Here is a 21677-nt window from a genome sequence, read left to right as displayed (position 1 = left end):
TCGCTCCATCAAATCTCATTTGTGCGATACAACAAAATTTTGTAATACTTGTACATTTTCGAATTTGAAGTTGGAAACAGATCTCGATTTTAAAAGGCAGGGACACATCACACATGATATGTCGGTCACGATGTAATTTGAATCCAATGAGGTACCATAGGGTCTTGAGATTTAAATATTTTAATCTGACACAAATTTAAAGAAACTCCATATATCTAATTAGGCATGCCTGCTTTAATTTAACTCGTCCGGGAACTAACATTTCCCTGCGGTATCGCAAGTAATACGCACTCAAAAGTATCTATAGCTCAATCTAGATAAGAAATAACTAATTACTAAATGTTGCAAGACATAATGAATTGAGGGTAGAACTAGGGTGTTCTTAAGTTCACCAAGTATTTTGGTTAATTCAAGTTTAAAATCCATCGAATCGGCTTTAAACGACGCATCTAAATTGTTGAAATCCGTCTACTTTAAGACTAATGCGTCTAAATGTTAAAAAATATTAATTTTGTACAGAGTCAAGTGGTCAAAAAACATTCAAAAAATGAATGCTTTAAAATTAATTTATTAATCTTCTAATTTTGACTACTTGACTTTATACTAAATTAATTGAAATGTTTAAAAATTTTCACATGTAGACGCATCACTCGTAAAGTAGACGGATTTCAACGATTCGGATTCATCATTTGAAGCCGATTTGATGGGTGTTAGACTTAAATTCACCAAGGAGCTTAGTGAACTTAAGAACACCCTAGTTCTACTTAGGGTGTTCACCGGTTCAGTTCGGTTGAAACCGAAATAAAATGGGTAAACCAAAGTTTTAAATTGGTTTTCAAAACTAAACCGAACCGATTTAAACTACCAACCGAACCGAAATTTTAGTTCGGTTTGTTCGGTTCAAATTGAAGTTCATCAGAAAATTCTGTAGATCATCAAGTGAAAAAATAGAAATAAAAACTGTGGGCATATTATTTCTTTCTTTTGAGAAAAAATCCGTAGGTATGTTGTATTGATTGAAGAAAAGTCCAAAGTATTACACAGCCCAAAACAGAAAAAAAAAATCTAAAAAAGATATAACTATCAGTAACTACCTAAGAAATTTAAAATGACTAAAATAAATTTGAAAATCTCCTAACTACCGGCCTCTTTCTATTTTCCAAAAAGCGAAGGACCCAATGGTAAATTGTCTCCCTCTCCTTCGGACAACTCCGTGGCAATTACCAGTAAACAGCAAAATTGCATTTTTCAAGTATAAGTAATATTGAGCCGCTCTAGGTAATAGCAGTGGCTAGCCAAGAGTAAGAAAAAAGACTTCAAGTTTCAAGCCTAGAATATTGCAAATTTAACCTAACAAAGATAGAAATCAGAAAACTAATTTGAGAGAGCAAGGCTTTTAGGCTTCAACTTTCAAACCTAATTTGAATTGTTTGCGCAACTGAGATAGCAAGGCAAAAGAGTAACAAAGTTACAAAGACAAGGAAACCGATTATTGTTCAAGAAAATCAGAAAAACCAGCAAGAGAAGGAAAGAGGAGTGGATGGAGGCCGTGCGAGGTGAAAGCGTGAAGCCATGCGAGGTGCGAAAAGACAGGAGGGATGGATGGTGGCGTGCCCTAGTCGCGCGAGCGTCTATGACTGTGTGAAAGTGCAAGTGCAACGACCAAGGACGGAAGGGTTCAATTCTTTTCTTTGCGTTGGGCCTGGGGCCGGGTCGTGGATATTAATCAATAAACTGAACAATGTTCGGTCGGTTCAGTATAAACGGTTTTGAAATTTTCAAACCGAACCGAACCAATGTATTAAATCAGTTCTAGAAATTAAACCGAACCGTTTAGTCTAATTCGGTTCGGTTTAAAACCGATTAAACCGGACCCAATGAACACCCCTAATTCTACTCATGAATTGATACAAGTTAAGAACACCCTAGTTCTACTCACGAATTGATACAAGTTAAATTATTACGTTGTGAGCTATGTTACATGGATTCGGATACCACGATACAGCAATTTTCAAAGTGATAGATACATATTGGATACGAAGGCACAAACTTGCTAATCATTTCTTCCTAAACCAATGAAAGAAGTGGAAGGAACATGAAGAGGTAATCAACAAATTGTCCGAATCTCAAGTGGAAACCAAACTATTGATATTACAATGGAAGTAGCTGTTTAAGAAAAAGAAGGGGGATTAACAGAAAAATAGCAACTGGCTCTTCTTTCTTTTATCAGTACCTCAGGTCAAATATACCTTAATTGAACTAACAAGTTGGTGCATTTACCCAGTTTCAATTCTGCCAAAAGGCTAGGAAATTTTGGTGATTATAAACCATATGTTATAACAATGAGATAAGAGAGTTAGTAACAAGACTTGTGAATTCCGAAAAGAACATAAAAATTGTGATATTGTTACACAGTTTAAAACTTGAATGAATTCAGTACTTGAATAAACAGGTAATCAGCCTTGTCAAAGAAATTTAAATAGAACTTTCATGCCATATCAAAACTGAAATAGAAAAAGCTGTAAAAACCTTACAACACAAGTAGACAACCTGCTCCTAAGTATAGAGATCCAAATCAGAATGGGAATTAACCTTGGTAAACTCACTTTCGATCCCACTAACATCAAAACCTAATTCCTTAAACACAGTTTTCAATACCTTAAACCCGCCATTTTCAGGCCAAGTGGCAACCAATGTCCCTCTGATCCCCTTCATCTGACACTTTGTCAGAATCGCAGCTCCCAATCCGTCCATCACACTACCGGATGGCAAATAATCAACTCCATTTACTCTCAGACTACCCTCATCTAACCTCTGTTGTTTGGTCTCCAGCTTAAAAGCAAGGATATCATCAACCTCGATCCTTCCTCTGTAATTTTGACTCTTAATGCAATCAAAGATCACAACTTGATCTGCACTGACACTTTCAATAAGGCATTTCGCTACAGCACGAGATCTCTCTGGCGAGACTGTGTATTGCACCGAGGCGAGACAAGTGTTATGGCTTCCTGCTGAGTAGAGATTAAACGATTTGGAGTTTGGAGAAGGAAGAAGGGGGTTGCCTGAGAGGGGGATTTCAGGTAATAAGAGGGATCCGATTAGGATTTTGGAGGTGAGGTGGTGAACGAGAGAGCGGGAAAGAGGCGAGATTGCGACGACTAGGAGATTAGGCTTAGGGTTAGGGTTTAAGAGGAGGAAAGGGGAGGGGAGCGGCGGTGGTGCGGCGACGAAATTGTCGAGATCCTCGTCGAAGAAGCGCGATGGAGGCGGCGTCTCCGTCAGTACATCGTCCATGGCGTTTTTCCTCTCTCTATTTTCTCTCTTTGATTTTTCTTCTCCCTTCTCCCTTCTCCCTTCTCCCTTCTCCCTACACTGCACTGCTGATTCTTTGCTTGAGAAAGGGGGCGCTTGTCAGTAGGTTCCGTACAGTTTGAAAAGGGAGAGGGTGTGAATGTGACCATCCGATTTGTTTTAACACGAATATAAAAGAAACAATGCATTTGATCTCCGGGCGGATTGATCTGAAATCTGATCAGACGGTCCAAATCTATACTTAAATATTATGTGTACAGGTTCCTTGATGTTCTCAACAATACAGATCACTAGATCAGACAATCCGATCGGTCCGGATTATGGTAGGACAGTCCGCATATAAACTCAAATTTTGAGTTACTATAGTCTATAGGTGATCCTGGCCCGTTGGAATCAGGATAGCCTTCGAAATTGCATATGGTAAAGTGAACCTTCAGCCGTTAGATCATGTCCTCTACAATCTTGAAGAGAGTTCTGGGCTAGCTCGTTCCATTTCCTGTTTTTTTTAGTATAGCCCGTAGGCTTCAATTCTACCTCCAAACAGAATCGATTCTATGTCCCTTCCGTAGAGGAGATTATGCCTTGCTAAATCACAAGTGTATACTTTTTGGTCTGCTGATCTTTCTTCGTGTTGTGTGCTCTTTCAATTCTTTCCGTTGGGTTCTTTGCAAGAAAAATATATTTTATAACTTGTTGTTTCATTTTTTTATTTTTTAAAAAAGGCCTGAGCCCGTTTCATTGCCATGAAACATAACTGTTTTACAAACCATACCAAAAAAAGTAGCTAGGAAGTAAACTATAGCAGGAACAAGATCACAAAACACCAAAAGGAAACAGTTTAGCTAGGAAGTAAACTTGTTGTTTCATATCAATTGATGATATAAAAAAATGATCATGTAAAAAATAATTTCATTTAATTTGGATATACGTATTCTAAAATTAGTAGGTTAGTGATGGACCTCACCTTGTGGAAAGGATTCAAAGGATTACGGGGTTGCTTGGTGATGTGCCCTTTTTAAAAATACATTAATTATTCTTTGTTGAGGTATTTTTGTAGTTTTGTGGATTTCACAAGGTTTACAAAATAATTTCAGATTTACAAGAGATGCGTCGCAAATTAAGGTGTCCTGTCCTGACAGCACCTTGTTTTGGGGAAGCATTGTACCAATGAATGGTAAAATAGAATGCTTTGAACAAAGGACCACCACAGTATTGGTTTATAACAAATAACAGAACTGAGGCATGAGGGCATGAGCAGAAAACTGACATGTATGAGCCAAGAAATGCATGTTTACAAATGAGAATAAAATTTGACAAATTCCAAATTGTACACAAATGGACACCATAACAAAAGAAAGCACTGGTTTGCTGATCAGTACAATTTGCATTTCACACCCAGACATAGATAATAGATTAAAACACAATAATAAAATAGAGCTAATTACAACACTAAATAACAATAAATGTATGTCTACAAACAATTTAAGATGAAGCACAATTATCAGAAAAGAGATTTGGTGAAGTGGCCATCAGGTTGTAAATTCAGCTTAATCTCTTTTTGCATCTGAACTTCAATGGTGATGAATACTTTGTCAGACAGCTGGGACCATTTTGTGCTTGGGTGCCGACTACAAGTAATTAAAAAAAAAAATAGCTATAATCAGGAGTTATTTATTTTCCTTGCACATGCTTTTGGGTAAATGAAATAATTGGGATTGAATTTGTAGCGACTTTAACAAAACGATCAGATTTCAATGGTGATGAATAATTGGGATTGAATTCCCATTTTGTGCTTGGTGCTGATCAGAATTTGTAGCGACTTTAACAAGACGATTTCGGATCTGGACCGCCCAATCAGAATTCGGACCAATCTGGCCCATACTAGAAATTGAACCTTACTATTCAGAAATTTTGTGTCCCCACAATAGTGTCTTCCATATTAAATCATGGAAATGGCGAATTCTTGTTTCCAGGCACCAATTTGCATAGTTCAATATTTCAGTTGATTTAACAATATAGAATTTTTTTCTCCACTAGAAGGTACATGGAAAAGCAGTAAAAGTTTAACATACCTTGCTGCACGCTATACCAAGGCAATGATCAAACTCCAAGATTTCTAATTATTTGTGAAAGAAATGGTTCTTCCACAGCCCTCAGCATTTTTTTTTCCCACCCAGGACCTAAATCAAACAAAATTATTAGGTTACACAAACAATTACAAAATCAAATGAATTGAGAATTGTTATGTAACAAAGATGGAATCCACAATCAATTTCAGTGTTACAAAACCAATCCCAGAATCAGAAAATAATATTTTAGATAAATATAAAAACAAGGTCATAAAAATGGAAAAACTTTACCTTATCAATTGGTGGCAAATACCAGAATATTTACAAGACGGAGTGGTAGCGTTGCACAAGACAGAGAGGGCGAGAAAGATCGATCCCTCAAAATTTAGGGGTCAAAATCTGAATTCTCCCTCAAATGAATTTATTAAAGCACTCCAAACATATCAATTACCACAACAAAATGGTATATGGAAAATTCTAACATAGAGCGTACGCTTCAAATTTACACGGTCATGTTTCAAAGGAAATTTCAACAACTTGATTAGAAATTTGCAGCAATATTTTACTGTTAAATATATATAAGCTTAAAATTATCAGCATATAACTTAAACGATTTTTATTATTGAAAAGAGGTTTATTTCACAATCATTGGATCTCAGTAAATTAGTAGTTGTCAACAAATCCATAATTCAAATGGAATTTTCTGAAAGATAACGCAGATTTATCACATCATAGATCCAGTCTAAAAAGAATTAAGTAAAAAAAAGGAGACTTTAAAATAGTAGAAATCTAAAGAGCAACTCAGAGATAAATTCCCCATAGATTGTCTTCAGTGGAAACCTCATAGTGCAAGGATAACGTAAGGTTTTATTCATCATAGCTGCTCAAAAATTCAGAAAAATTAGAAAAATAAACAGCAAGATCAAGAAAATATTAGCATCAGATTAAATCAATCACTGAAAGATTGCTGATCCGAAAAAAACAAAAAAAAATACGCACAGTAACCACAGAATTGCTAACATTAGATCCAGAATGTGCAGCTAAAATCATGCGATGAGCACCAATTGTGCAATTTAAAAAAAAAATCCTCTTGAATTTTTTTTGAAATTAATCTAATGAAGAAACAACTAAAAAAGGATCAACAAGTTCTCCTGAATAAAAGATAGTGGGACCACAAAAATCAAATTTGGAAGCGAGCGATCTACAAATAAGAGAAACCAATCGAGAACAAATAATCAAATCGGAAGCACATAATAAGCAAAGCTAAATTTAAAATCGGATGCGCAATGCGGCGATAGCGAGTGAGAGACGCTGCGTCTCTCTAGGGCTTTCTTCAATTTCGTAGCAACTTAAACAAAACGAGTTCGGATCCGGACCGTCCGATCAGAATTCGAACCAATCCGCTGGAATGGACGGTAGTCCTTTAATATTCGTGCCAAAACAGATCTAACCTAAAAATTTGTTTATTAATCAGAAAGTTCTGTAGTGATTTTATGCAGCAGCAAATAACGAACTGACACAGTGACAAGTGGGACCCGCAGACCTTGCACGGGCTTCCACGCACCTTCAAGGACCTTTGTAAATGTTAACGGGCTTCAATTTTTGAATAAAATGGCCTCAATTGATCAGGCCCAATAAAACCTATTGAGAGGCCCAAGTTCATATTACACCAGCAAACATGACTGCCACAGAGATAGTTTCTCGAGATTCCTCCAGATTCCAGCTTGAGGCAGCTGGAAAAATTGACTAGAAACCCTAACTTTTATGACTAGAAAAATTAAGCCTAATCTGACAATCTAACTCCTAATCTCCTTTTTTGAAAGCTTCGCAGAAGCTAAGCTAACTCCTTATCTGAATGACTCAGGATAAAGAAACAACAAAACAACAATTGACCATATCAGAACACCAATTTGGATAGTTCAAATCAAATAAACCATGATCTGGACATGACGCCAATTAAGATATGCAACCCATCCAAAAACCTAATCAGGATGTTACTCTGCCTTGTAAAGAAATAGAAATGACAAAAACTTACCTCTCAGTCTCAGATTTCAACACAGCAGCGGAAACACCTGTTTTGCAATACTCATAAGATGCAATTGAAGAGTTGTTAAAGTTTTCTCTTCTCTACAAGGAAAAACCAAATGACGGCTACCCTTGGGATTTTTATAGGAACCGAATGGTCTGCTCCCCTGGGGGCAGTCACTGTAGAGTGGGTCTCCATTAAAATCTAAAACCAAAACTATTTTAACCCTAAATCCTTTTACAGTAACCGGATCCACCCCGCAGTGACTCTGGGGGTAGGAGATCTGATTCCTTTTTTATAGTAGATTGATCTGAAACCCTAGTTTTTATGCCTCAAAGAACCAAACTAAGAGAAAGGACCAAAAAAAAAAAACTTTCCATGACCCTTATTTTGATAGCTCAGATTAAACAAACTCGATCAGAATGACTCGGATTAAATCGTTCAGTGAGCAGCTAAAAAAAACCGAGACCCTACCCTGGCTAGTTTGGATGGCTCAGATTAATTTTTCCCTAATTTATGCGGCTAAATTTTTTTATGAGTGAGTCTATGGACGGGTTGTTATCGTGCTACGGCTTTATATTCGAGTTTTCAAATTCTAACGGTCGATCCGAACCGTTCATTTTGTTCTCCATATTAATATGTGTTTGGAGACCAAATTTTACATTTTTTGAAATTTTTTTACTATTTTTTTAGATATTTAGAAAATCACTTAATCTGAAAATTCTGGACCATCCAAAAACAGTGATTTTCAATAAATCTAAAAAAAATAGTAAAAAAATTTCAAAAAATGTAAAATTTGGTCTCCAAACACATATTAATATGGAGAACAAGATAAACGGCTCAGATCGACCGTTAGGATTTGAAAACTCGAATTTAGAACTGTAACACGATGTCAAATCGTAATATGCATAGTACCATAGACTCACTCTTTTTTAATTTCGAAAGTAAATATATTTCTTATGCTGAACATTAATTTACAAATTCATGAAAGATCTAAGTTAGAAAGTAGTAAATCTGCATTATCCCCATTCTGGTGAGTACAAAGTACAATGAATTCATATTCACCAATAAATGCATTGATATCCAAGGGGTAGAGATTTTAACAGAGCAGTTTTGGCTTCGTGCGCTATAGAATAAACACAGCGCTGCATATAGTTTGTGCAATGCGTGAAGACAAAACTGCTCTATTAAAGTCTTTACCCATTTCCAAGTTAGATGACTCTAAAACAGAGTAGAACTAGGGTGTTCGCAAGTTCATTAAGTTTCTTGGTGAACTCAAGTCTAAGACTTATCGAATTGATTTTAAATGACGAATTCAAACCGTTGAAACTCGTCTACTTTATTAGTGATACGTCTACATGTAAAAAATAATAATTTTAAAATTAATTTTGTATAGAGTCAGTCAAGTGATCAAAATACATTAAGAAAATAAATGTATTAAAATTAATTTATTAATCTTCTAATTTTGACTACTTAACTTAATTTCAAAGATTCAAATTTGTCACTTAAAATCAATTTGATAGATTTTAGACTTGAATTGACTGAAGAGTTTGATTAACTTAAAAGAACACCCTACTCCTGTAAAACATACTATTTTTCTTTTCCATGCTTTTGTTTGACTGTCAAGTGTCAACCAACCAACGCCTTCCCTTTTTGGTGTAAACGCATAAAATTTTATCCTAGTCTTTTCTTCCTCACCTTGGTTTTTTGGGTCAATTAACTCAATTTTTCCTAACCAAAATAATTTTTAATGCACAAACTAACTAATATATCAAGCAAATCACCAATTGGTGTAGTTAGCGTGTCAAACAAATCTCCCAACTTAAATTTCTCATTTTCTAACAGATCCATATACTATGCACAAAGAGGTACAAAGATGAAGCATGCCTCTCATTTTTTAAAGACACTATCTTGAAGCCCTCTCATCTGAAATCAGCTCATTATACTTTCAAACAGAGAAGGAAATTAATCACGGCGTAATCAGTTACGTCACGTCACATGTGTATTGATTACGTGACGTGATTTACGTGTTACGTGACGTGATCATTCACGTGACAACCGCATTCAAGCGAAAATTACACATCATGTCACGTCACGCGAAACAATCACGTCACATCACGGTATGAAACATAGAGTATCTAACTTTTTTGGTACTTATAGAATATCCAGATTTGCCTTTTAGTGTGGTTCGGTGATACTGATACTCATGTAGTACTGGTTTTTGTTTTCTCTAATTTAGTCTAATAATTATTTGTAATTTGAATTTTTAAAGTAATGTCAGATGTCCAACGGTCTTTCCTCAAATAAAAAAAAATAATGCTATTATTTACATATTTTAGAATTTGTATAATTTTTCGTTTTTTTATATTTTTTTATATATTTTCAACAATTTAAATTAAAATATTAAAAAAAAGTTTGACATGACTAATTTCCATCATGACACGTGTGGTCACGTCACGCGTAGTCATGTTACGTATGATCACGGCGTGACGTGACCATTATATTAGCTGAGTGACTAAAAATGGAATGAGCATATTAACGGAATATACTCATTCCGTCCAAAATACTAACGAAATGAGCATATTCCGTTAAGATTTGGACGAAAAAATATAGAGTGACTTGATTAGAACAAATGACAAAGTTGAATGACTAAAAATGTACAAATCAAGCTTGAGTGATCAATTCGTGACAAATGACAAAGTTCAGTGACCTCTAGCGAAATTTATCCTTTTTTAATAAATATTGTCTTAAATTTTTGTTTTTTGAGTGCCAACAGAAAGGCTTGATGATGGTGGCAACAATTATATTTGTTTTTTTTTTTTTGAGAATTGTCCGTAGGCCACACACACACACAATTTTTCTACCTTTGACAGGAATCGAATCCAATTTTTCCGTAGGAGAGTGAATTGTCTTACCAAACTGCTATAAGCAGTGGTGACAACAATTATATTTGTTGTCTAAGTCATGGGTAACAAACTTACAATGAAAGAAGCATTAAATTTTAGAGGCGACAGCAATGGTGAAATAAGATAAGAGTTTCAGTAAAAGGCATGTGAGAGAAGCATATATTGGAGAGGATAAAATTATGACTTCATGAATTTAAAATGAGTTTGAATAAAAAAAAATAATAAAATGGGTAAATTTGTGAGTTTTTAAAGTTTAGAAGTGTAAATATAATATAATGAATTTTAGAGGGCCTATACGTAATTTTCAAGTTTTTGAGGGGTATGCATGAAATCCCCCTATGATTTATGTTATATTTTTTTGTTGGGCTCTTAGCTTCTTACCCGTAGTCCGTAGCCCGTAGGCAAGTTAGTAATATTCAAACTTCATGTCATTTTAGGATTTATAGAATTTAGTTTCAATTATGTGTGATTAATTTGATAAAAGTGATATTTTGTCCAATTTTTCGTTTGTGAAATTTAATTTAGTTTACTTGATGAAGAGTTATATTTGCTAAGAGCTTGCTCTTACATAAGGACAGGAAAGAGATTGGAGGCGAGCGAAGGTGTGATCGGATCTGACCGTATCCAGTTACTTTCTCCAAAATTGTAAATAAACGGGAAAAAAATAGAGGGGAGATAGGGGTGGTAACGAACTGGCTTGTCACGAGCTAAGTTTAGCTTGAACTCATCCGAGTCATGAAAGACCTGACTTTAGGGGTCCGAACTGGAATTTTAGCTTAAAATCGTCACGAGTCGGACCAAGCTAGCTGGACTTTGTTTTAAGAAGAAAATAAAATTTACAAACTTTTTGAATTGAGTTCAACCGAGTTGTACAGTATAAAATGCACACAAATTCATACAAATTAATGCTAATCTGACCTAGATCGCAAACTAGTGAGCGAGCTAGGCCCCAGCTTAAACTCGTTAATTTTGGACTGAGCTAGTGGCGAGCTGGCTCATTATAGCTCAGTCCGATAACAAACAAATTGTACTCATGATCGAACCACAAGCTACGAACTTGTTAACCACCCAGAGGAGGGAAGATGAGATGAGTTCCATGACACGTTCCCTCCTCTCCTTTTGTCTTATTTTATTTTCTTCAGTGAGAAGTTTGTGGGATACAATCTAAAAATAATTTTTGAGACTTTACAAAAAATATTTATCAATAAAGATACTAATTTTAAAATAAGATAATTTTTACCTAAATTTTTTGCATTCAACAAAATTTTAGAGAGAAATATATTTTTCAAAAGGTGTAATAATAAATAATATAATTAATTCCTTAGTTGCTTTTAATCTCCTCTGATAACTTCCACTCCGGACAACCAAAAATGAAAGCATTCCTCCTGCCTCCTGAACCGAGTAGAAAATGAGAGAAGAAATTAAAATTGCACTGTTTAATTTACATTGGATGTTGGGCCTTGTTATGATTCCATCAGTTCTTTAATTAATTTATTATATTAGCGCCAACTATTGTCGTCATTTCAAGTTTAGAAAAGTTTTTTCCATAAAAAAAAAAAGTTTAGAAAAGTTTATACTCCAACTGTAAAGATGGTGTTAATATTTGTTGAAATAATTAAATTTATTAGCTGTTTTTTTCTTTATTAACGTTGTACGTAGGTTCAATATTTTTCTTTCTTTTTCATATAATACTTTTTTTTTCTTCAAACAAAAGCTATGAAGTCGTGAGCAGGACTTAAACTCTCGACATTTAAATAGCTACAGTCCTAAAATATTTTTTTCTAACTCATTGTGCTACTGCCCCATCACTTTTTTTTTATAGTAAACTCGTATGTAAAACTTTTTGTATTGTATGAGTAATTTTCTTGAGAAAAATCTATATTTGACCGAGAATCATTTCTTTATTGAATTTAATGTGTTTTATGTTGTTATTACATAGGTATCAACCAGAGGCGAATCTAGCTTGATTAAATGGGGGTCAATTGACCCCATTCAATTTCAATTTTTCTATATATACATCTTGTTTTTAATATAATTTAAAGGTTAATATTATAGATAGTGTGAAATTGACCCTCATTTACACTAAAAAAAATTTATATGCTTGATTCTCATTCACGTTTGATCCTCATAGTTTGAAAGTCTGGCTCTGTCCCTAATATCAACATTTTTGTGTGACATTTTAACCCTAATTAAACAAAATCTAGCTGTCTTTGGGTTAACACTTAATGATACTTTCGGCGCTAATATGATTGTATCTAATACATTTGCTCACGTCTACGTAATTTAAGATTTTTTATTTCATGAGAACTGTTGAATCTTTTCAGAAATTGACGATCTAAACCTCTGAAAAAGAGGATGAAAGGGACCGATTAATTGAGAACAAAGACAAAACTAGAAAATTTTAGTTGGAGTGTTGAAATTTAAAATGTATAAATATACAGTGGATATTTGAATTTAAGTTTTTACAACTAATAAATTGAAACTAAAACACTAGATTACATGTAAACATTTAATATTTAATAATAAGAACTGAATTATATAAAAACTTTAGTAAAAACAAAATTTTAATATACATAATTAAAATTTGAAATTAAAAAAGGTGAACATTTCTGACTAAGTTTTGAATTTGTCTTTTACGAAGAGGTCTCAAATTCAATTATCAAAAATAAAAATAGCATCAAAAGAATTCTGGTACGTTTGGGTGACACAGGAATAGCGCTAACTCAGGAATAACTGTTATTCCTGGCGAGCTATCCTCAACACAACACGTTTGGGTGAAAAAAAAATGCTATTCTCAACAAAGAAATAGCTCGGGTTAGCTGCTATTCCGCTATTCCTATGAAATGTTGGGTTAGTGGCTCTTCCGAACCAAGGAATGGCTGCTATTCCGAGCTATTCCTTGATTCATCCAAACACACAGGGAATAAAGTGTATTGAGAGTTTGTAATAAAAAAAAAAGATGTGGAATAAAGTAAATGTGTACTTAAAAACTGTAGAGAAGTAAAACAATGGAAAATATCATTTGTGAGGTAGTTGAGGAAGGGGAAGGAGACGGGACGGGGAGGAAGAAAAATGAGTAAACTTTATCTTCGAACAATATATTTTACACTCTGATTCGGAGGTGACAGATTTCGGCAAAAATCAATACGAAGCTCGTATCTTCTCCCCTCTAAACAGTAATCATTCCCCTCCACCCCCTCTCTGTTTTTCCTCTTATGAAGCAGGTGAACAGCGTGTCCCTTTGATGAAGGGGTTCCCCCTCTATGGAGCACACCCTTGTGATACAAACTCTATATGGAATTTTAGATAGTTAGTTTTTCTCACCTATTGACATAATTGAGGAAAAAATCTCTAGCATAATGCAACATGTAAACATATCAGTCAAATTAAACTGTATTTTTCTAGCTGATTTATCTGCAATAGTGTTGTAATGAAACTATACATTTTTGTTGGCTGGTGCAGTATTCCTCTATGCACTGAGTTCGCATCCTCTGCATTAACACGCTATTTGAATTTAACTTCGGAATATCTGATCTACATCCGATCCAATCCAGCCAATTTTTGTAATCCACGGAACGTTGGGACCATAGACACCTCAAGTTTTCAAAATTGAACCTGAACGGTACTAAGGTACCTCAAGTTTTCAAAATTTTATTATCAAGTATCTGAAATTCTTATTAATTTGTTTCTTTCATATATAATAGCACTCCCCAATAATAATAACAAATTTAAAGGCCTTAAACATAAATTTTAAAAATTGAAATCACAGCGGACTGGACTTCATTTTTTTTTTATTTGAACGTTTTAATTTCTCTGTTTGCCTAGTGAAAAAAAATAAAACGAATCCTTCCAATTTGGAAAGATCATACCCCATACAAAAAAAATAATGTCCGATCCAATCTTGTGTTATATTGTATTAGACATTCTTTTATTAAATTTTTTTTGAAGATATTGTTTAGCCCTTCCATACTCAAATTTTGGTTCCTTTAATGCTAATTAACATGTAACGAACAAAATAGATTTAAACTCAAACGGTGTGTTAATGCAGATGATATGAAGTTCTATGCACCATGGATTCCATGTTAAATATCAGTCTAACAAAAAAATCATGCTTTTGTTGAACTGCTGTTTTTCAGCTCTGTCATATACACCCAGTGATTCAGTGAAGGCCTAATTCCACAGAAAAAAACACAAAATTAAGTTGATCATATTTAACAAAATGAAGAGGACTAAAATAATATAAGATGTTGTCTAAATTAAAATTGTCATAAATAATTAATTACGAAATTATATAAAATATTGGACCAATTAATTCATCATAAATTGCTAAATAAAATAAATTATTCATTAATTTAATCATGATATAACAATTATATAATTATACATACGGACTACAAATTATTATGTATAATTTTATATTTATCAGTTAATCTATAGTTTGAAATACTTCTTATATGTATTTTTTATCAATAAGATAGCATATATATTTTTTTTTTTAGTAAAGATTGGATATTAAGCCACTCAACTATTTAATATTTACAAAGAAATTCTTCATCCTGATTTCAAACGTGTAGCTTCTCACACATAAATCATTGCCTTTACTACTATATTAAAAACTGATTCTCAGAGTAACAAACTTTTCGTCTTACCTGTTAAATTAATAATAATTTTTTTTATTCATATCCGTTTTATTCAATACGAGTAAAATAGATAGAAGAATATAAACAGGTACTAATTATTAACTAGGCCTTGCTAAGTTTTCAATTTGTTTCCTTTCTAAAAAAGGTGGTAGAATAATAATCCACGTGTTTTCATTCATATCATGTTTTGTTTATATGTTAAATTGTCTTAGTCAGATATGCATAGCAAACAACCTCTATCAATTGGGATTGTTTAATTACCGGCATGACTTGTCGTCTTGTCAAAAATCAAATCAAAAGTTAATTGTACGGAATAAACTGTACGGAATAAATTGCAGAGCTCTTGGCACGTAGCCAAATCTGGACCGTCCAGATCAGATTGAACGGTATAGGAACTTTTATCCTTGATACTAATCCTCTTTACTAAAGTTGGAGCACATTCCAAAAAGCCCCAAAACCAACCACATGGCAACTTCCTTTGCTGGATATTAACTAAACATAAATGTTAAAATTAATTTATTTCCCATGTGAACCTTAAATTCAGTGTACTCGTCTGTAAATTTATATTTGTATAGCTATATTTTTAATATAGAGTTTATTTATTTTGCCATTTTGGGGGAATCGAATATATAAAGGTTACTTTTTTTGCTTTTTTTGAGTAAATATGAGAGATTATTTAATATTTACAAAAAGTCCGTTTGATAAACTATTGAAAATTTGAAATAGAAGAAAAGTGAAAAAAGTGAAATTTGGAATAAACTTCAATTCATTATTATTTTGGTCGTTATCGGTTAATAGTTGAAGAGTGAAATAGTGAAAAAGATTTGATAAACATATCAAATTCCTCTCTGGAAAAAATAAATTCATCAATTCCACATTTTTTTTTCATGAAATAGAGAATTGCCTCACAGAAAAATAGAGGCGGGACTAAAATATAAAAAATAAAGATTGACTGCAAAAGTTTCAAACATAATTTTAGTTTGATGGGAATAGAATCTCTTTTCAACTTATTTTTTCTATTTTTCTATTCCATTATTGTTGAACGAGCTCAAAAGATTTTTCTATTTGAGTTTGAAATCTCCGACCTTTCAAACCGATAGTATTGTTTCTACCGCTAAACTAAAAATTGATTCTTTTTTTCTTTTAACTATTACCTTTATTTTTAACAAATTAGCACATGACAAGTGGCTCAACAGCGCAAATTAAACTTGAATTGGTCATTTATTTTTATGTTGAAACAACCATCCAATTATAATTTCCGGTTATGCACATCAAAACTCATCCACAGTGAACTTTTGTAATTTACTTTTTTTTTCAATCAAAATAAATTTAAAATGTCGTACCAATTGACATGTGGACAGAGAAAATAATATTGATCATATTTAATGGTTTAATTTATAAATTATTAAAAAAATATATATATAATGTAGACACAATCAGCAACTTTCTTTGCGGAATCTACAGAGATTTTCCTGATTCGGAAAAACCGTCCAATTTGGAAACTAAATAAGAATATACCAAAAAAAATAAAAAGTTAACAAAAACCCTCTCTGTAAAATAACCACCGAGAAGTGGGGGCGTGTGTGCGAAAGAAGGAAAGTAAAAAGGAGTGCGTATCCTCAGAGATATCTCAAATTTTGCGTGACCGACGTGTCCGGTGCCTATTCGGGGTGATGTAGGGGACCCGTATTATTTGAGCTTTGAGATTCGCGCAGAACGTATTGCAACGGTTGACATTTTCCAAAAAGTCACGCAAAACATGGGATATCTCAGAGGATGCGAATTCAGTAAAAAGAGTCTCCAGACCTATCTCCATCCTCTGACACGTGGCATCTCCTCAGTACCTCTTCGTGTTTCCTCTCCTTATTTGCCCATCGCGCCCCCTTTCTTTCCCTTACAGGACTCAACACAACACAAGACAGGACATCCTCTCTCTCTCTCTCTCTCCCCCTGACATGGCGACACAACAACCTCCGCTAGATCTCTTCACGGATAAGGAACGGGAGGTCGCCTCAATCCTACTGGACGTCTCCAGTATCGTTCTTGAGTCGGCTCCACAAGTGCCATTCAAGTGGGGGAAAAGACGGCGTCGGACTGAGCCTCCGTACCAGTTCAAATCCGAACTGGACCGGGACGAGCCAGTCGGTCCGACCTCCTCTGATGAACAGAAAAAGAAAGAAGAAGAAACCGGGAGCCCTGCCACGCCTCTCTGTTTCCCGAACAGCAGCAGTGAAGAGCAGATCGTGACTCCACCTGTCCAGCAGGTCAAGGACAAGAAACCTAACTGTCAGAAAGATGTAAACTAAACTTCTCGCTTTTGATTCAAAGTTCTATGTTTCGTTATTTTGCGAATTGAAAGGTTTTTTATTTACTTGGTTTCTTCATTTTGTTAAATTTTGCAGAGACTAAAAGAGAAGAGAGAGCAGGTTGCGGCTTTAATCAAGGAGAAAGCGGATCTCAATCGGGTTAGTGCTATTATTACTTCTTTAATTTTGTTTTTGTATTTTTTTTTTCTTCTGAATTTGAAAAAGTTGTTATATTTTTATCTGTTTGTGGCTTTTCCTTGTTTGCCGCGTCTCCTGTCCTTTCGCCTTCATCTGTTTCAGTTTTTGTTTCTTTTCAAAATATGATAATAAATTATTTTTACAATATTAATTTCAGGAATTCTTAGAGTTGCAAGAGAAGTTTCAAAGACTGTGTGCGATGAAATTCTATCTTAGAGATCAAAATTCCAAGGTAAAAGAATAAAAAATTACCAGCCAGTCAACCACTGACCACCGTTTTTCTCCCACAGAATTAATTGTCAAAAGTAAAAAAAAAAAATTTGTAATAGCCCCCTCGGTTCTTTAATAATTAGTTAATTACTAATTGAAACGCCTTTTGAACAGCTATTGGCGCAAGCAGAAGTTAGAGCCCTAAACCAGCTCAAACCGGTGGTCCCCACCCAGTCAACGAACAGGAATGCCAAACCACAGTGGGCCCAACCACCACCGGCGATCGAACGGCGCGGATTGGAGATCGACCTGAATGAAAAACCAACTGATGACGTAGCTGTGTATGTAATGGAGGCGGCATTGACGTGTCAGTCTGACAGAAAGGAGAAGGCCGCCAAGTCAGCAATGGCTAGGAAGAGGCGGCTGGAGATACAGCGGGAGAGGAGGACATCGTCGGTCTATAAACGGCCACGTGTCCAATGATCATAACCAACGGTGAATATGGTAATTTAGGATTTTTTAGTTATGTTTCTTTAATTGAATGATGGAGTATTTAGCGGGATGTTTTTCTTAAAGAGTACTGATTAATGGTATTTTGGCAAAATTGCCAAATAGAAATCTACGGGCTGGATTGTGAATTAAGTAGGTATGACAAGTGGGACCGGATATTTCGGGCGTGGGATATTTTTCAGGTTTTTAGCAGTTTCTAGTTTGCACGCTGAGAGCACCTTGATGCCATGAGGTGGATAATTAATGCGGACTAGTATTTGTAATATTTTATTAACTTTTATAGAAATCCAGTGCCAGGAGATAAATTGAATGAAAGTAACTAATTTTCATGTTAAAAGTATGTTTTTGTTTTAATTATTTGCTCCACAAAAATCCTCAATTTTTAACTTTCTTTCTATGGTGCTGATATTTTATTAAGGTTAAAAAAGAGTATTTTTTATTTATAAATGGTGATTATCCCATATTTTAGTTATAAATGGTGATTATCCCAAACAGAGGAGCTGAGGAGTCCATTATTCAAAAGTATGCTGATTACTTGTCAACATATGATTGGGTCTTACCAGATATGGCGATACTACTTAGTCAACACAAGTGGAAACCAACTAAAAAAAAAATAAAAAAGCACGCAACTGGAAACGTGGGGACAGACAGTGTGCCCAATATTGTTATTTATTTTCCCTTTCGTCCTCTCATATCCAAAAATTTCCAAGAGTAGACATACTGTTGTGTTAAGTTCAGGCGAGACTGTGTGCGCAAAAGTAGGCTTTGATTTGTTTGATGGACCCCGTCTCAGTGGAGTCCGCATCGTCTGCATTAACTCAAAAGAGCATCTTTTGAGTTAAATAGATATTGACCGTCCGATTGTAAACGGAGCCCGTCCGGTCTCCGTCTAAAACATAGAGGTCTTCAATATTAGTGTGGATTTAATTCGCACGAATCTTAAAAGTTAATCGGACAGTCCATATCTATTAACTCAAAAGATTCCTTTTTGAGTTAATGCAGAGGATACGAATTCGTCTCAGTGGGCCAGTGGCACTGAAGGGAAAAAAAACACAAATTGCACATCGTTTTCTTTTCTTTGGGAGAATTTCTCGAGGAGGTCGTGCATTGTGCCAAAATCATGCCTTTTATTTTTTATTTCTTAAAAGAAATTTTAAATTTTATATATATTAAAATAAAATCGTTAGATAGATGTGATTTATATTATTTTTTATACATACATATAAAAAAAATAACTTTCTTATTTTGATTTAATATGAATCAATATGTTGAAAATTAACGTTCAAAATTTTTCCACATCAGTGTATTTTTGCAAGCCCTTGATACTAATCAAAATAAATTTAAAATGTCATAATCTTTTACGTGTATCAAAAGAAAATGATACATATTATATGTAACAGTTTATTTTGATATTTAGCTTTTAAATTCAAAGTTATTTTAGTTTTAAAAATAAATCTTGATAAAAGATACAAAAAATTGAAACATTTAAACCCTCATCTATTATCAAATTATTAATTCGACCCATAAATTAAAAGTGTGACCGCTCAAAATCCTTTAAATTTTTTACTAATAATTTCAGTTATGTAAACAATGCGATTAAACTGTCCCCGGAGTTAATTTCTATTCACAATTAAAAACTTCCCGTAGAGTGTGTATACCAATTATTTTAATTATTTTTGAATTCGAAATACGTCCTTACTAGAGTTGGTCTTGGTCCCTTGGACTTCATTTTGAAAAGATCTATTTGAAGAAAATTAGTCAATTTTTTTGCAGAAAAAAAATCCCTACTCATTAAAAAAAATATCGAGACAAATATTTTATTTTTCTAGAAAGATTTACATTGAATTTTAAGCACATCAAATATATTTCATTTAAATAAGGAAAAATGATAATATAAGAGCTATCTAATATATATATATATATATATATATATATATATATATATATATATTTACAAAAGTGGATAATTCCCACTGATTTTATATTGAAATCAAAAGAGTCTAATTAAGATAAATAGTAAAAGAATTTGGTCACGACGTTATTGATTCTGTTACAATATATCACGCTACATGTGTTGATCATGTGACGTGACTCGCATGTTGCATGTTGCATGTTGCATGATGTATTTCTTTTTAATAGAAACAACATATTACACAAACTGATGTGGTTACGGGTTAATTTTCTATGTACCCTTCAAAAACTCTTTGGTTTGTTATTTACCCTTCAAGTTTTCATTATATCTTATTTAACCTCCAACTCTGACAAACATTTCTTATTTGTCTCTTGAGTTGTTTGAATTAAAATCAGACAATGAAAAATTTGTTATTTTCGACTATGCCCCTTTGTCTCCAACTATGTACTCTAATTGCTTCTCATTCATTTTTCTTTCAACTTCTAATATCAAAGGACTACTCATCTATATCCCTAGCTACTTTCTAATTCTTTAACTAAATCTTTCAAAGCGGACAATCAAAACAATCGGATAAAGACTCCATTGAAGCCAAACGAATCTGATATCGAGTACTGAATCCTAGTTACTTTTGGGGTACTTTGATAAGTTCTAACTGAACAGATTCTTTGGATTGTCCACATTTGATTTGATGCCATCACTGGACTGGACAATTATATGCATATAACTAAAATACTCGGTAATAGATTTGATGCCAAATGAATTGATTAGCGCACAAGTAATCAGATGAATTGAAATTTCAAATAATTTAAATCTGGGTAAGGAGACAAGACCTCTTTGAATTATTTAGTTAAATAATTAGAAAACACTAAATGAGAAGTCCTTTGATATTAGAAATTGAAAGAAATTTGAACGAGAAGTCATTAGAGTACAGTCTTGAATTAATTGTTAAATTTGAAAAGGAACATAGTTGGAGACAAAGGGGCATAGTTGGAAATAATAAATTGTTCATTGCTTGATTTTAATCCAAACAACTGAAACGACAAATTAGAAATGTTTGTGAGAGTTGGAGATTAAATAAGATATAATGAAAATTTAAAGAGTAAATAAGAAATCAAAGAATTTTTGAAGGATATATAGAAAATTAACCCTATAGTTACATCACTTCATGTGATCCAAAATGTGACCGGATTTCTAACATTGTTTCTATATTTAAATTTATTGTGCAATTTGTTCACATAATTTAACATTTTTTTATTTTATTTTCTTTCAGTATACTAACTTAAAGTTTAGTCAAATATCACTTGTTACGATGTGTTCGAACATTCACGCGACATGACTATTTTTTACAATTTTAGTTATATCAGGTTATATAAATTCACATGTCATCATTAAATTCAGATGCTTTAGTCATGTCACGTTATATTTTTCTTTTACTAATCAAACAGATAAAATAATAAATGATAATATAGTTAAAAAATGTAAACTTAATAAATATCAATTGTTACAAATGCAGAACACAATGATGTGATGTCGAGACTACGATATTATATAGCTCATATAAATCAATTTTATAGATGAATATTTTCAT

At 33.6% G+C, this 21677-nt stretch overlaps 2 protein-coding genes, 1 long non-coding RNA gene and 2 other non-coding genes across 5 annotated transcripts; 1 reads left to right on the top strand and 4 right to left on the bottom strand.

Moving 5' to 3' along the window:
* Positions 1–2465: 2465 nt before the first annotated feature.
* Positions 2466–3407, bottom strand: LOC144567965 (trigger factor). The gene has a single exon (XM_078318166.1). The coding sequence runs from the start codon at positions 3292–3294 to the stop codon at positions 2557–2559; it is 738 nt and encodes a 245-aa protein (XP_078174292.1). The 5' UTR covers positions 3295–3407; the 3' UTR covers positions 2466–2556.
* Positions 3408–4659: 1252 nt separating this feature from the next.
* Positions 4660–6703, bottom strand: LOC144568520 (uncharacterized). Its single transcript, XR_013515676.1, has 3 exons — positions 5673–6703; positions 5385–5492; positions 4660–4940 (listed from the first exon to the last, which is right to left on the bottom strand). It is a non-coding gene; the product is annotated as an uncharacterized LOC144568520 (long non-coding RNA).
* On the bottom strand, positions 6029–6123 carry LOC144569027 (small nucleolar RNA snoR27). The gene has a single exon (XR_013515937.1). It is a non-coding gene; the product is annotated as a small nucleolar RNA snoR27 (small nucleolar RNA).
* LOC144569026 (small nucleolar RNA snoR26) lies at positions 6176–6268 on the bottom strand. Its single transcript, XR_013515936.1, has one exon. It is a non-coding gene; the product is annotated as a small nucleolar RNA snoR26 (small nucleolar RNA).
* A 10148-nt stretch (positions 6704–16851) lies between the features above and the next one.
* LOC144568747 (uncharacterized) lies at positions 16852–18265 on the top strand. Its single transcript, XM_078319128.1, has 4 exons — positions 16852–17250; positions 17356–17418; positions 17615–17689; positions 17842–18265. Exons 1-4 carry the CDS (start codon positions 16909–16911, stop codon positions 18148–18150), a joined length of 789 nt encoding a protein of 262 aa, XP_078175254.1. The 5' UTR covers positions 16852–16908; the 3' UTR covers positions 18151–18265.
* The last annotated feature ends 3412 nt before the right edge of the window (positions 18266–21677 follow it).

This window comes from Carex rostrata, chromosome 17 (assembly GCF_964058835.1).
Source record: "Carex rostrata chromosome 17, lpCarRost1.2, whole genome shotgun sequence".
NCBI lineage: Eukaryota > Viridiplantae > Streptophyta > Magnoliopsida > Poales > Cyperaceae > Carex > Carex rostrata.
This window is presented reverse-complemented; position numbering and strand designations above follow the sequence as displayed.